Raw genomic sequence first — 16,542 nt, forward strand, 5'->3', positions numbered from 1 at the left:
CATCAGGTCATTTCAAAAACGGGACCAATAATCCTTCATCTCCCACTGGCAGATTGCCTTCCCCTGATTCCCCTGCCTGAAGAGCCTTTCTTCAAGAGATTTCTTTTGCTGAAAATGCTTCCGCTTCTGAAAAGTCAGAAGTGATAAGAAATAATCTCTAAGCCCCTTCACTGCTCAGCTCCAAGTGCCACCAGCTCCTGTCCCTGCAGGGAGGGATCCTGCTCAGTCCCAGCAGGCTCCCCACAGCCCAGGGAATTGCCACCTGCTCTCAGCCTGGGCACAGGCTGCCTTTTCCCCTTCCAGGATTTGTCAGCACATTTGGTCAGCATTCCTAGAAAATCCTTCTGAATCAGCAGCAATTGATCCTGGAGACCCTCAGTGCCCTCCCAAGCAGGCTGTACATCTTCCAGCACAGAGCAGCAATCACTGCTGGCAGGAGAGCACTGCAGCTTCTCCCTGCTCCTGCAGCTCCAGCTCCTGTGCATGCTCCCAGCCAGACCCAATGCCTTGGATCCTGCCCAGAATGGGGGGCAATTGCCTTAACTCCCCTCTGTGGCCCTGGTTAAAATAAACCCTCCTTTTTATTCACACTCTTTCTCTTTGATTCATCCTTTCTGCCCTGTTACACTGTCCCCTTGCTCCTCATTTGAGCTTTTGGCTGCTAGATGCTCTACCAAGGCCAGGAATTCCTTTTCCCAAGAAGAGACACTGGATAAGTGCCATGGGTATTTTTATGTATCTTGTGCAGCTGGTCAAGGTGCTCTCACTGCCAGGGTATCTGTGTCACACTCAGCATCATCTCTCTTCTAATACTAAATGAAAAGCCATCTCCTGAGTTCTCAGGGAAGGTATTCACCACTTAGTCATGAGGGAGTAGTAAATTTGGTGCACTACCACCCCATTCATCTCCTTCAGCTGAAACTGGCTGAACCTCTGCTGGGACAGATGCACTCCTCTGGGTCAAATTAATGCAGGTAGTCTCCTGGCAGCTTTCTGACTTTAGGACAGAGTTACAACACAGCAGCAACAGATCTGATAAACTGAGTGCTCCATTCAAGAGAGAAAAATCTTTTATTTTTTCTGTTTCCAATAAACATACCACACAAATACGTGTGGATCATCACCTTTTGTCTTGCTTCAGAGAAACCCACCTATCCTGTCAGACCTCACACAAAGGCAGCCAGCTCCAGGGAAATGCTGAACAGGCTCAAGTAATAGCTCTATAATAAAAAATAGATCTGCAGCCAGAGCTGGCTGTGTCCAGCCCCAGCTGAGAACTTCCTGTTAATTATTTATATGGCACTGTGAATTCAAGTTATCCTGTGATAAAATTATTTATATGGCACTGTGGATTCGAGTTGTCCCGTGATAAGGGTGCTTCACAGGAATAAAAGCACGAGGAAATGCAGTCCCACCCCTCAAGAAGGCAGGGCCAGAGCCCTGGCTGTGCCCAGTGCTCTGCAGCCAGCACTGGGAGTGGCACCATTTGTAGGCAAACTGGGTGAGGAGTGTCTCCAGGTCTATGAGATTTGGCAGTTTCCCTCTCATCCAGACCCTGCTATTCCAGTCAGGTTTGGCACAGGGTATAGGGCAAGTGATTTCAAAATCCCATTAGAGATTTTACTAATTCCAATCCTTAAACTGCCTTCAAACTCTAGCCACTAAGTCAATAATGTGGATTCTTCCTAATTCCTGCACTCTGGTATTATCTGCTATAAGCATAGGAAGTGGGCTTAAATCCTCACCACACAGAAATCATCAACTCGGCTTCTCTGGGCTTATAAATTCCTTACCAAGCTGAGTTTTAACAAGTGCAGATACAGCTGAGTTGATTGTCCCCCTTATGACAGAAATTTATGCTCCAATCTGAAAGCTGAAAATAAGGAACTTGGAATCCCCGTCTTGCAGTGACCCCATCAGGAATGTCAGGCTAGACATCACTTTTTACTGACAGCTTTCCTGACAGAAAATAGCAGTGGCTAGTTATTTCACACCTTCCTTACAGTCATCACTATGATTTTACCTGCTTTGTAGTATTCCTATCAATTCCAGTTCCGCCAGCTTTGAAAATTGCCAAGACCACAGCAGGCTTAGTCAGATTTTTTTATCCTAGCATAGATTTCAGGGAGGGAGCAAGAGCTGGAAGAGGCAATCAAAAAAATCACATCCTGACAGCAGCTGCTTGCAGTGCAAAGAAACATTGCTGAAAGTACTCTTTGCTTTTTCTTTTTTTCGTCTAAAAAATTTCAGCTGGAAATTTAGAGTAAAAACTATTATTTTATAGTCCTCCAACTTTGTACAGACCACCAGCAAATTGCTGCACAGAACAGCTCAGGAATGTACCTCAGGGCTTCGGAGCTGCACAAGCATTAAGGACAGATGTTAGGGACAAAAAATGAATAAATGCATTAAAAGACTTCTTGGTATTAATGACAAGTATGTGCCATAAAAACATGAGAAAACTGTCTGAAAGTGAAAAACAATTTTGGTTGGAAAGAATTCCTGGTGATGATCTAATCCAAGCCCCAGCTCAAAGCAGAGGTAATGCTAAAGTTATCTATGTGCAAATATTTCCACGTATTTTCTGCCCACAGTATATATAAATAACAAGTATTGTGTTTACAGTGAGCATATCCATATTTTATACACACATACACACAAAAGAGCAGAAACCTGCAGCAGTGCAATCACTATCCAGCACTAGGATCTGTTCCCAAATGAATAATGACTTTGAGTAATGGCAAACGAGCCCATTTTTGACAAGACTCTCAGTCATATCCCTCCGAAGGTGATGGGACAGTGGAACCTTGGCCAGGCACCCCTGGGAAGCCGGGCACTGGCACATCCTCCCATGCCAGAAACACTTCCTCAACCAGCCTGTGCAAGTGAAAGAACTCAAGATGACAGCAAATTGCAGACACACAGCAAAGCAGGGATATCAAACTTGCCCTCCTTCCCCTGATCTCCTTCCAGAGCAAGTGAAGAACTCCCCCACCTGCCCCACCCACTGTGCATCCTCACCAGCAGGCTCGGTGGGAAATTGGGATGGTGTCTCCTTGGGCAGCTCTCCCTTGTGGAATGCCCCAGAGCACCATGACCCCACAGATCTTGCCAAAGGCACGGGCACCTCCAAGATCTGGAGGTTTTGCTGCTTCCCAAAATTCACGTTCACAGCATTGCCTCTGGAAGGGCACATGCATGAGCAGGAGCCCTCATGAAATGCCAGGCTGTCTGCCCCACACTGGGGAAATGTCAAGTCCAGCAAATCTTGTGTCCTTCCATGCTTTTCCTGATGCTCTCAATTTCTGAGAATGTTCCTGAGACACCTGAGTGTCAAGAGATTGGTTCTGTTTTGCAGAAATAATGATTAGAGGTGCCATAAAGATATTCTGATGGCTGCAGTTTTCAAGCTAAACAATGTCTACATCTAAGAGACTTCTAGGATTTTTCCTCCAAAAGTAAGACTAAGTTTTCACCATCTGATCTCACAGACACTGATCCTTTCTTTGCCAAGGGCCCTTCTTGTCTCTAATGCTGTTACCTGTGGTGGGAACAGACTGAAAGGCACATGAAACAATACTGGTTAAGAGGATACTAGAAAAAGGACAAGGACCTGTGCAGCAATTCCCATAAGGAATCCTTTTTTGGTTTAACTGAAGTTTCAGGGATCACTTGCACACACACAAGCCCACAGCTGCATGTACATCTGTCTCCCTACAAACAGCCCCAATATTGATCCCCAGTGTGAGGTATGAGATGGTGCTGGCTCAATCCACGTGGCAGCTGCCCTCCTCACCCCAAACACGACTGCCCATGCTTTAGCAGCTCTATTGATCCACTCAGACCTTTGGGGTGGGAGGAAAGCCTCTTTAATTACTTGGGCTGACCTCCAGGTTCTGTTTTGCCCTAGCAATGTCTTCAGAAATCCAGTACTGCGTTTTAGCATTGTTATCACTTAACTTAGATTTGGAGTTTTGCTCCCCAGAGAGGCACCTTCTTCCTCAGCCTGGCCAGCCCATGCCCAGCATCAAAATCAGGCAAAGTCATTTATTTGCCTTCTCTAAGGATTTGAAAACCTCTACACTTCCCTCAGCCAGAGGTGTTTTGACCTTTAATTAAAAGGAAAATTTGTTGTCTTCCACTCAGAAGGCAGCAAATAATGAACTCATTAAAATGAGGTTACTGTTCAGGCCTTCGAGCAGTAAGAGCCAAAGTCTCATTAGCAGCTAACAATCCAGAACATAGCACATAAATATACCTAATATGGCAGAGCAAAATGCCTTGGTGCATTAAATTTGAACAGAATCAAATGTTTACAGTCAGTGATGTCTGGGGCATGAAGTTTTAATGTACTTAATGAAGGAAAGCAAATTGCTTCCTATTAGGCATGAAATGTTCCTGCAGAAATTGCCCCAAAAAGTTTATTATGTAAATGAAGGATAGAGTTATAATTAACAAGGACATAGCAAGGAAATATCAGCTTCTTCCTAATAGATGCACCAATTATGAAGAATAAAGACATGGCAACTTCAAATCTACAAAAGGTAATTATATGGATTAATGTAAAAAGCTACTGAATGCAATATAATGAAGAAACTGTATCTTATGAGTGTCAGAGAAAAGCTTCACTGACAAAGCAAAGAATCAATTAATAAAGTGAAATCCGTGAGTTTTGAGAGATTCCAGGCAATTAAGGGCTTGTATTTGAAAGAAAAGCTTCGATTACCTTAAAAAGCAAGCCCCTGTCTTTGCTTAAGCACAGAGATGTGCCTGTTTGTCTGTGCACAGTGTGCTCCGTGGTTCTTTCCTTGGCAAGGATAATTATTAAGCATGATCTATTCAATTGCCCAAAAATAACCACCTGTGGGCTCAACAGGGAATGCTGCTTGTGCTCCCACAGGCATGCCATGGATGGGGATGGGGTGGGGGAAGGGGGGATGCCTGTGAAGCCAGGGACAGCAGGCAGAGTGAGAATAGCTGTGTGGCACCTGGCCTTGGAAAGAGAACAGCTTTCCAGCTGTTAAAATTCAAGAGCTCTTCTCCACGCTGCAGAACCTTCAGAATCAAATAAAATAAATACCTTCTGCCTCCCATGGAGCCTGTGCAAATCCCAGGAAGGTTTCTGGCCCTGGGTGCCAGGGATATGCAGCCTCTCCACTCTTTCATTAAAGATAGGGAAGGCAGACCTTAATCACCTAAGAAGTTTTTCTATGTTAAGGGTGGGAATGACATCAGTGCCCTCCCTCCAAACAGACAAGCAGTGACAAAATAAGTTTGGACTTTCTTAGCTGACAATATCTCCTAAGCAGTAAAGAGGGGAGGTCACGACAACAAAATAGAGCTCCATATTATATAAATTAATATGCATATATGGAAATTGAAATGGCAAAAATAAAAAGCCTTTAGGACCAAGCCAAATTCAGTTTGAGTGACAGATTTGCCCTTTAGACAGAGGAAAAGGCTTGACACACTGCAGGTTCCAGGATTTACATCTTAATCCTCACTCTGTGTTTTTAATGAGGCCTCACTGGGCTGGAAGGCTCCTGCCTATCCTGCAGCTCTGTCATCTTACTGAGATGTGAGACGAGCAGGAGAGGAGCCCAGGTGATGAAATGATGTTTGTTCCGTGCCCCTTCTCATACTATATGTTAAGTGATGATAATTTCTCAAGATGTTCTTCCCTCAAAGGAAAATTAAATTGATTTTGCTCAGCCCATCAGTCTTTCTCAACATATCTAAACTGCTCTAGATAGCTTGGAAAATTATATTCTAAAATATAATGACTTAGATTCTATGCTTCTGACTTTAATGGTGTCAATTTAGTGGCAGTTTTTACCAGCTGGGGATTTTCCTCAATGTCTCAGCTAACAGTGGTGCTCATCTCTGAGATTTTTGCATTTTAGTGAACATTTACTCGTTATATATTACGTAAATATAGTCCCACATTTGGAATTGTCACAGGATTGAAATAATCAACTTACTAAATGTCTGGCAAGATAGGCTGGAAACCATACAGCTACCTTAATATTTAATGCTAAAGCACAAGATTTACTGTCAGAAGATTACTTTATTTCCTTCAGCAAGGAGAGGAATTTGCTTGGTGACTGTTGCAGCTGATAAACACTATCTCAATTTTACATCTTCCTTGCCACCCTAAATACATTTCTATTTTAAAAAAAATCCAGGCAGATGCACACTGCCTGGAAGTCTCTTGTATTACACTCACACCTCCGCTGCTTAATTCCTGGTTTCATTGTTTATCCTGCACTGGAGATACTTCTGGTTTCTAGCCCCATGTAAGGGTGCTGGTCCTTGCTTAAAATAGACCAAAAAACTATTTTCTTGCAAAGTTCAGGGAAATTATGACTGTAGGGAATGTATTTTTTTCAAATGAAGGACAACATTAGCTGGGCTAGGGGTGTGTTTAAACCACTGCAATCATTTTATCTTTGAACTCTGCAAGAACATGAAGGTCCAATCAATAGAAATGTTATTAATAGATAATAGGAAAAGTTCTCAAGGGCCACATAATGGAGACACAGAAAATTGATGAAAAACAGAGTTTATAACCTATTCAGCATTGGCAAGGCCAATAGGGAGAGAAATGCACTCCCCATCTCACATGCAGCACACCCAAATTCCAGAGGCTGGGGATCCAGAGCAGATCTGTGCACAAGGACCAGCTCCAGGAGCAGTGCAGAGCTAACAACCAGCAGTAAACATCCAGTAAAGCTCACACAGGCTTATCCATCTTCTCTCTTTCCCTAGTAGCTTTGGAAATATGTCCAAAACAAAAACTGGACAAGTGGCCAAGACTATCTATTTCTTCTATAAGCAACATCCTTTCCTTCCATTTCATTTACAGTGGGCTTATCTTAGCTTGGAGGAGGGAATAAAAATAAACATTAATTAAGTTAAAAATTAATTTATGACACGGACACAGCCTCTACCAGAGATCAAACCTGAAGCTTTGCTCATTCACATGCTTAAGCCTGAATTTGCTATTCAGACACAGCCCAAAATGGTCCTGCAGGTAAGTAAATCCCAATGCCTTCATGCCTAGATGACAAGTAGTACTCCTAATTTTATTTTGGGGTTTGAGCACATTTTATCAAGCTTCACTAATAACCCAGAGCATGGGTGACCCAGTGTACTTCTGCCTCTGAGTGGCTGGACTCAAGTCCTGCCATAGATCACTGCCCCAGTGGATAATGTCCTGGGCCAAGCCACAGAACCAGCACCTCCTTGGATAGTCAGGCACTCTACCTTTTCCAGCCATCAAAATCTCATGGAACAAATTAAGCTCTCTATAATAGTCCTATTAAAAAAAAAAAAAAAGAGCCTAAAATAATACTAATTTTCTAAATCCATGTTAATTTCTTATTTATTTCAGGCTTTACTAGAGACTCAAAATTTACTGCGCACTCAGGTTGCAAATTTTACCTTCAACCTTGGATTTTCAGGAAAATTTTACCACACAGGTAAGAAGAAACTTCATGCAGTTAAATAGGTGACAGAATTTTAAATCTAGCTTTAAACATTCCCGTTCTAAATAATCACTGACTCACTGGGAAATATATATTCCATCATTTCAGTGTCCAAAGGGGTAAAAACACACTATGGATGAGCTGCTCAGGTACACAAGGATGCCATTGGTGTTTTCCTGAAAGATGTGTGATGGTAAATCTTAGTGTTATAAAGGAGGCAAAGTAGTTGCAGAGATCTCTCTAATTCCTCAGGAGACAGGCCAGCACAGAAGAGAGAGAAATGTTTTTCAGGTGTGATAGGTATGATGAATTTATAAAAGATTGGAAAAATCATGTCTCAGAACCTCTGAGGAGGCAGCAGTGTTTCAATGGGATGCATCAGATTTTGTTATGCCTGTGAAGGAAATCAGCCTCAGTGATCTGCAAATCAGGAGGGATAATAAAGGAAAAGATGATGAAAAGGAATTTGTATTGAAACCTGTGCTTCTGTGCAAGAGGAGGCACTTCCACACCTCCTCATCCTTGCGACTCCTTTCTCCTTTTTGCTCCATTTCTTCACAGCACAATACCCACTTCCTAAATTTTTTTTTCCCCCTCCTCTTTTGCCTTCCGCTTTGCTGCACCTCCACTCTGACTTCCCCCTGGTGCCACTGAGCTGTGCTGCTCCCTCGTGCTGCTGAGGCAAGAAGAGACTCCCTGCAAGGGAGAACCTCCTGTGCTCCTTTCCCAGCACCATAACCCTTCCCAGCTCTGGAGACCAGCTCCAAAAGCCTCAGCTGTCAGCCCACTCAGCCACACTCCTGGAGTGAGACCAGGGAAACTTATCTGGAGCCTGGGAGAAGGCAGCAAGAGGATGGGAGGGTGAGTTTAAAAACTAGGAATGAGCCAGTCTGTAGGGAGTGCTGTGCTCCAGGATGGTTCAGGTGAATGGAGACAAGAGATCGCTGAAGGTTGCTCTTGGGATATCAGGTTTATTAGGGATGGAGAAAGGTCTTGCTTGGAGCTGCCAGACACAGCACGTGGTGAGGCTTGAGGGGATGGGAGAGGGGAGAGACAAGAGGATGCTCTATGAGAAGGTGGAGGTCCTATGAGGGGGGAAGATCCAAGAGGGCATCTGGCCCCTCGGAGCCCCTTATCAGGGGGCTTCAAGGTGGGCTGGAACAAGACTTGGGCCAATGGGGTTACAGGCACTTGAAGTTTTAGGATACAGGTGTGGGGTGAACCACACATTTTGGGGGGTGAGATGGAACAGTCCACTTGACCCCTGGACCCATCCGTAGGCAAGGGCATTGTCCAGCTAGCAGAGAGGACTGTTCCATCCTGGCTGTATTATTTATGGATAATTATATTTATCCATCCTTCCCAACACCAGTCCCTGCCTTCCTAGACCGTGAGGCAGCCAGATGAGCAGAGAGAAGGCAAAATGTTGTGTTTGTATCACTGTCACTAAGTCCAGGCTGTTCTCCCCTTGTGCAAGCACTTAACGCCAAGCAACTGCTGCCCAGGAAACCTCATGGACTAAAGACACAGGCTGGAGAGAGAAAGGAGGAGGATATGCACGTGTGCCCATCCTCCTAAAGCTCCTCAAAACAGCACAGAACTACTTCCCAAGCTGAAGCATGTCCTCGGCTCCATGAAGAGGCCTGGATGCAGCTGGGTTTTGAACAGAGCACTTCATTGACAGGGTGGGGATGGCCTTTTGTCATCTCAGCTTACTGGAAAGCTTGCAGCATATTCTCCATGCAATATACTCTTTATTGACTCATTATAAATACAGCCTGTAATTACTCTACACGTGGCTTGCTGACCCACAGAGGCTTTTATGAGCAGCTACTCAACTTCCCTAGAGTGGCATTGTGCTGTCCTTTCCAAAACTTGGACATTTTTAAAACTATGGGAGGGAGATGAGTGTGGGGATGTGTTGGCAGACTAGGCTGTCACACATTTTCATGGAAAGATGCTGCTGACAACTCAGATATTGCAATATATCAGGCCACATCAGCTGGTAACCTCTGCACTGCATTAACACCATTAACAAAAAGAATGAGCAGACCTTGTTAGTTCTGCAGCTTTAACAAACATTTTCCACTTGTTCATGCTGCAGCAGCTGAAATTACCACATTCTCAGGATTTTCACTGTAGATGTACAAGATTATTGGTAGCAGCTTTCACCTGTGTAACTATGATTATAGTTTTAAAATATGGGGTTAAATATTATGCACCAACAAACTTGGAATTATTACCTGTGTAAAGTGCACTCAAAGCAGACACATGCTCACCCTGTTCATAGGTTTCATGCATTTTTCAGATTTCACATTTAAATGAAGTTACAGAAAGGATGTTGATTGTACAAGAAATTAAAACCTCAAGATCCCTTGTTTAGCCTCCAATATTCTGAATAAGGAGTTGGGCAGAAATATTTAAACAATATAAGCATCCATCAAATTCTCCATTCAAACTTTGCATGAGATTTTTTTGGAAATAACACTACTTAAGAATTCATAAAATCAAACAATGCTCTGTTCTAAAGTTTGTGAGAAAAACTAACCTCATAAGCAATGTCACTACCCAAGGTTAAACCTCCAACATTTCTGCCTCACCTCTAGCATTACAGGATAGGGTTATTCTTCTTTAAAATGGAAAACATCGTGCTTCATCTTGTTTGTTTTTTGTTAAAGTAAAAGAAGTGCAAGGTTTTATTAGGTGTATATCTAAATTTACAAAGAAATTAATGGGAAAAAGTAGGATTAATTTCAAGAACCACGCTCTACTTCAAAAGTTAAGGCACTAAATTATACTTTGTCCTAAATCTACAATCTCTGATTGTAGTTCTTAATGTATTTCAAAGACCCACTTGTTTCCTCCTCACCCCTAACTCTGGCTTATCAAAGAGATCCTCAGTTGCCTCATAAACTCCATTTTCTCCCTGCTCTGTCCCATTTTGAAAGCCTGTGTTAAGTTTCTTCCCTTGCCCGTTCCCGAGTGACTGCAAGTGAAGCACACAGCCCAAAACCAGACAGCAGTCACTCCCAAAATGCAGGGCACAGAGGGAGCAGCCATCAGGCCTTTTTTTCAGTATGGAATTCTCTAGAAAACATGGTTGTTTTCTTTTGCCAGCAGCATTCCCATCAGCGGGAGGGCAGCTGCCTTAGAACTTGCAGAGCGCTGCAAAGAGGGGAGCAAAGGGGTTCAGTGGCTCTGGGAGAAAGTTTCAAAGTCCTGCTCTCCTTGTGTAGTGGCATTCTTCAAAAGCCACCGCAGAAATGGAAAATAAAAGCCAAGAGCTGAAGTGCAGGCACTGAACAGGCATCTCTGAATGTTCCTGCCAAGTAAACAGTGACATCCGCGGAGCATTTGTGCTTCCAATGAGTTTTGCAAAACATTAAAGGGCCTGTAAGAAGACAGGATTTCTATGTTTGCATCAGGAGACCGATTTTGGCAATTAGTTCTTAGACTGAAGCAACATAAAAGCATTCAAATGGCAAAGAACACGAAGGAAATGTGCTATAAACCAAATATTGTTGGGTAGCTTGAAGGTGAAGCTACTGGAATGTCACTTTGCCTTTCCAGGCTGGAAAGGCAGGCCAGACGTGTCTGCAGATGGCAGGAACAGCGTTGTGTCCTTTCTCAAATGGGAGATTTTCTTTGTTACAGCCACATGTCCTCACTTCTGCCTGAAGCAGATACCCTTCACTAACACAGAAGGTTTTATTGGGTTTACTTCAAGATTAAATCTGGCCAAAAGTGAATACTGAACTCTAAGAAATATTTGGAAGCCTTCTGCCATTACAGCTTCGTGCTTTCCACCTAATTGTATTTTAAAACTTGTTTCGCGCTTTACCAGAAATTATCAGATTTCAATTAACCAAGGCTAATAAAGTGGTAGTTACAAGAATAGAGGAGAAGCATTGGTAAGATTTCATTTTTATCCATATGTTGCCTTTATGGAGAGTATTTTGTACTTAACAGTGACATTATTATCAGGACAAAATGGAGAATAACCGATACCTTTTCTTTAATACTGAACATCCTCATTTGTCCAGCTTTCAGAAGACCTGGACAACAGCATTAATATTCCTGGCACTGGCACTGTTTTGTCACATAACTCCAAGATGCCAGGTTATGGGGATGAAAAGATAGTGTGGCATTAAAATAAAACAAAGAGAGAAAATGGGGAGGGGGTGGCTTTTAAGATAATATATGTTTAGAAAAAGTCCTACTCTTTATATTCAACATTCCCATAGTTCATAAATGTAACAGGAACACAGTGAAACAAGCCAAGGACACCAGGGTTTTTGGCAGACTCTTCTGTGCTTAAAAAGAAACTGTGGGCCTTTCTTGCTTTCTAGTATCTTTGTTGTCCCTTTCTTCCCTCTGCAGGGACTGAGGAGGAGGATGAGGGTGATGACCTGCTGCTGAGATCTGTGGATGAGTTCTGGTGGTTTCCCCACATGTGGAGTCACATGCAGCCACACCTCTTCCACAATGAGTCCTCGCTGGTGGAGCAGATGATCCTCAACAAAGAGTTTGCAATGGTGAGTAAGAGCTCCCGAGAGATTTACTGGGATGCCTTCACTACCGTGGCCATACCTTCCCCACTTGTCTTATACAATACCTGTATATTTACTCAGGCATGCAAACAGAGGCAGTGAGATTAGAAACTCATCCCAAACCCAGCCTGTTTGTGACTCAAACTGGATTCTGTCTTGGCCTTGCCCATTGACACCAGCTCTCTGCAGAGGGAGCAGCCCTGCCTCAAGCATCCTGGCAGGACCATAGGGATGAGAACAGTGAAAACACAGCAGATAGCAGCTGGCCTTCTAAGCTTTAGGCAGCTGTTTGCACACAGGTTATCAGCTTAGTAACCTCTGCTGCAAACACCCTCAGTAAGGCAGTGAACCCTAAGCCCTGGTGAATGGTTTGGGAGAAATCTCGATGCTGACAGAGCCAACAAATGAAGCTGCTGGGTTTCACTGCGCCTTTTGAAATGACCTGCTTGAAAAATGCTCTTTATATAGCTAACCTCCTGCCAATATTGACAGATAATGGTGCTTCCCTTTTCCTCATTTGTGCTCTGAACTTCCACGAGCCACCTGCACCCTTTGCCCAGACCTCACAGTGCTTGTAGTATTTACAGCCTTTTCAGGATAATTCTGCTGGCTTATTGCACACAACAAAGGGAACCTGAAATCTTTAAATGCTGGCTTTGGGAAAGACACTGTGTGGTCTTTGGTGAGGCACAGAAATACCAAGCAACCACAGCTGCTCACAGGAGCTGAGGGACACAGTGGGGCTTTCTCAGCTGCTTTGAGAACAGCAATTCCCCAGCCCTTCCCAGCTCCAAAATGCCAAGCCCCTTCCTCCCATCCCTCACATGAGCCGAGGCAGAGGCAAATGCCTGAACAAGTAGTTGGAAGCAATTTATTCCCTTGTTTATGGAAATGTTTCCCTACAAACCTTTAAAGAAAATTAATTAAAAATGGCTTAACTGTTTACTCGTTATGCCAGATTTCCTGTCTTCCCATTGACTGCTTGGCAGGATGACTTCTTGTCCTTTCTACAGTTCTGCTTCCCTGTCAGCCTCATTCCTGGCACAGTCTGTTCATGCCTTTTGTGTAGCCTGGCCCAGAGACCCAAACAGAGCTGAGCTTTTAAATGCAAGAGTAATTTTTTTTCAACAATCCATATCTCAAAAATACACAGTCCCTCAATCTTTAAACCTATGGGGAAATTCTCCTAGTATTTTCAGGAAGCATAAAGTCACCCAGGTCGAGCCACCTTTGGGAGTAAAATCTATAGCATAGCCTGAAAACAGAGCTGCTAATGGAATCTGCTTGTAACTTCAACTCCAGAAAGATAAAGCCTGTGTCCTGAAGGGTAGAGACTCCTTAGGGTGCCTATAAATAAGGAGCTGATGTCAGTGAAAAGCTGCTGTTATTACACTTTTATTTCCTGCTAACATTTCAACAGGGGTTGTATCAACCCCTTGACCTTGAATCTATATGAGCTGTACGATTTACTTATGAGAACATTTCTTTTCCAAAGGCTTCCTCTGAAATTCTCTCTTGTGGGAGAAATCCATCTTCCTGCTATGACAGCCTCCCTGATAGCCATCAGAGAGGTCCCAGCCTTGACTTCAGAGCGGGTTTCATTCCTCCCTGCCTTTCTCATCCTCACCATCGTGTCTTATTCGACAAACAGACTCCCTGTTCTGCAGCTGCACTTCTCTAAGCCCTCCAAGTTAAAGCAAACCTCTTTCCATTATTCTTTGATGTCACAAGGTGGATCCAAATTTAAATTAGAATAGATAGAAAATTTGCTTGATGTTACACGTGTTTTGTTTGTTGTCCTCTATCTTTATTTAATATTACACTCAGGAGAACACAGCTTGATGCTGGTGCCATTTTCTCTTGCATTTCTCATTTATTGACCATATCTCCCTACCTCCTGCTTTGGCTCCACATAGAGGTGACACTTTGTGTCAGCTTCTGCAAGGAAAGCTGCAGTAATTATTTGGAAGTGTGATCACATTAATTCTTCACCTAATGTGCTATTTCTTTGTTCACTTTTTTTAAACACGGCTAAGGAGGTAACAGGGTTTCCAGGAAAGGAAAACACACCATTATATCCAAGAACAATACTCAAGGTTGCTGCAGATCCTAAATAACACACAAAAGTTCTGTTTATTAAGACCTTTTGGCTCCTCTGGCTGGGAGATAAAAGCCTTGGCTCTTGTTTCACAGGGCTTTATCCACACCTCCTAACAAGGCTCTATAAAATGGGAGCTTACAATTGCAGCCTGCCTCAAACAGCTCTGTCACAGCACACAGATAGAAATCAGGTCTCTAAACAGTTCTGTACACACAGAACTAATTGCTAATTAGGTGTCTAATTGCCTTGATTTCAGTGCAGATATGGACACCTCTGTACATCTGCCTTCAAGGATTCTCTTCCACCTACACTGCTTGTGAACCAGGAGACTGCCTTTACCCAGAGCCCTCCAAATTGTTCCATCCATCCCTGAGATATTTCTCACTTCCACTGCCTAAATGGTGAGAGGAACAAACTTCCTCACATCCTGCAATAAATGTCATTGTCCCATTGCCCTGGATCTGGCAGGCAAGCAGGAGAAGTTTTGTCTGGCCAAATCCTTGTCCATGTGTACCTGAGTGATGGGCCCCAGAGCTGCACCATCCATAGCCCCATGGCCAAAGTCCTCACTGCCAGATCTCCCATCAAGCACAAGATCCTCAGCCCCAGAGGAACAAGAGACAGAGATTTTACCTGTGGTAAACTAAGTCACAGGCTACCCAAAGCTCTGCTATCCCTATGTCATCCTATTTTTGGAAATACGGATGGTGTGTTCCAGAGCCTGCCTAAGGAAAGGCGAAATCAGAATTATTTTAATTATCAGTTGGGCTTGAGTTAATCGTGTTTTGTGGTTTGAGTTTTTTCTCTATCAGAGAATCCCAAAACCCTTCAAAGACACTAATGAACAAAATCTCAGATAAAATTTTGCAAACTGATAATTCCTCAAGTATTATTCTCCTTGTTTATAGGCAACACAATGGTACACAGAGAGGCAAAAAAAATTGCTCAAGGGGAAGTCTCTGCTAGCATATATTCCAAAAATAAAGCAAACCAAGCTTTCCCTGCCATCAATAACAAGATATTCCTTCTCCCCCTTCGTACATCCTTATCTGACAAAAACAAGTAGAATGCATCTAATCTGAAGCCTGTAGCTCTTTATTCCACCCCTTGGATTGTTTGCTCGGTGATTATCTTCTGTGCTCATTTGTGAGTACAGAGCCCAGAGCACGGCAGAGACGGGGCAAAAACTGTCACTGGCTGCACAAGGCAGCTGTGAGCTGACGGGAAGAAGAAACAAAGATGTAAAACTAAACAAATCAATTGAGAACCTGTCTAGCAGCACTCCTTGGCTCCCACCTCCTGCTTCCAACCAACTGCAGATGCACATCAGCGCTTCCCCTGCCTGCGCCCCTTGAGCTGCTCAAACCACAAGTACACCAGGAGCTTTTAATACTCCAATTAAATCCCAACAATGTGAGGGCCCAGTGACCACATAGCCAAGGCAAAGCACCTACATGTGATGAAAAAGAGCCTAATTTGTCCCATTATTAATATCTGTGCTTAATGTGAGGAAGGAGAGATGCCCACTGGAGATTGCCTCTAAAAATGGGCTGTGAATGTAGGATAACATCATCCTGTGCAGCAGGATGAGATTTATTCTGCCTCACCTTTATTTTCTTCTGAAATGCTCATTTGCTGCATCACCTGCTATCAGACAGAGCCAAAAGGTTGGGCAAACTTAGCTGAGGCTGTATTTAGCTTTTTCATCTAATAAAAGCCTTCACACCTGCACCTTGACTGACTGCATGAAAAGACCTACAGCAGACATAAAATTTATTACATTAAAATTTGTGTTCTTATTTTCTCTGACAATGGCAAATCATACCTACATTCCAAACTAAACCAACAAGCACAGATTTTGAAATGAAGAAACCCAATGTACATTGTGAATGTAAAAATCAGGAAATTGTTCTTTAGAATACACAAGATAAAATGCTCAGTACAGGTATTTCTCACATCTTGACACACCGGTATACTCCTTTAACACATGAGTTTTCACTCCCAAAGTAAGTTTAATAACAAAATGAGAGGTAAAGGAGAAAAGTGCAACAGAAAATCACTAAAAGGGGTCACGCAGCATTTATTCTTCCCAGATAAACTGCAAATAAAACTGCCCAAAGAAAAGACAATTATTTGATAGTTGTTTCTTCTTAACTCCACACTGGCTATCTGGGTACCTGATGTATTTCTGTGATGAACTATGTAGTGAGCAGGTTTTATTCAGAGGCTAACTTGTGTTTTATGTTGAGAACTCCTGAAAAACTGCTTGATTTTATTTGTGAATGACACATCACCATTTCAGCATTCTGTTGCTATGGCAATTCCAGCATCAAAGAGTAAGGAGATAAACAGGATCTTACACATGTTCATCCAGATCCCTGCTTTGGGATATGTCATCCAGAGC

The 16,542-nt window shown here is 43.1% G+C and overlaps 1 protein-coding gene across 2 annotated transcripts in view; it reads left to right on the top strand.

The window, feature by feature from the left end:
* The window catches only part of NDST4 (N-deacetylase and N-sulfotransferase 4), a 79,677-nt gene that overhangs the window by 38,552 nt on the left and 24,583 nt on the right, over positions 1 to 16,542 (top strand). For both annotated transcript variants that reach the window (XM_021531490.3, XM_021531489.3), the window contains 2 exons: positions 7,394 to 7,481; positions 11,868 to 12,022. In XM_021531490.3, the coding sequence (XP_021387165.2) occupies positions 7,394 to 7,481; positions 11,868 to 12,022 (243 nt within the window). The remainder of the gene's footprint in view (positions 1 to 7,393; positions 7,482 to 11,867; positions 12,023 to 16,542) is intronic.

The sequence above is a fragment of the Lonchura striata genome, chromosome 4 (assembly GCF_046129695.1).
Source record: "Lonchura striata isolate bLonStr1 chromosome 4, bLonStr1.mat, whole genome shotgun sequence".
Taxonomy (NCBI): domain Eukaryota; kingdom Metazoa; phylum Chordata; class Aves; order Passeriformes; family Estrildidae; genus Lonchura; species Lonchura striata.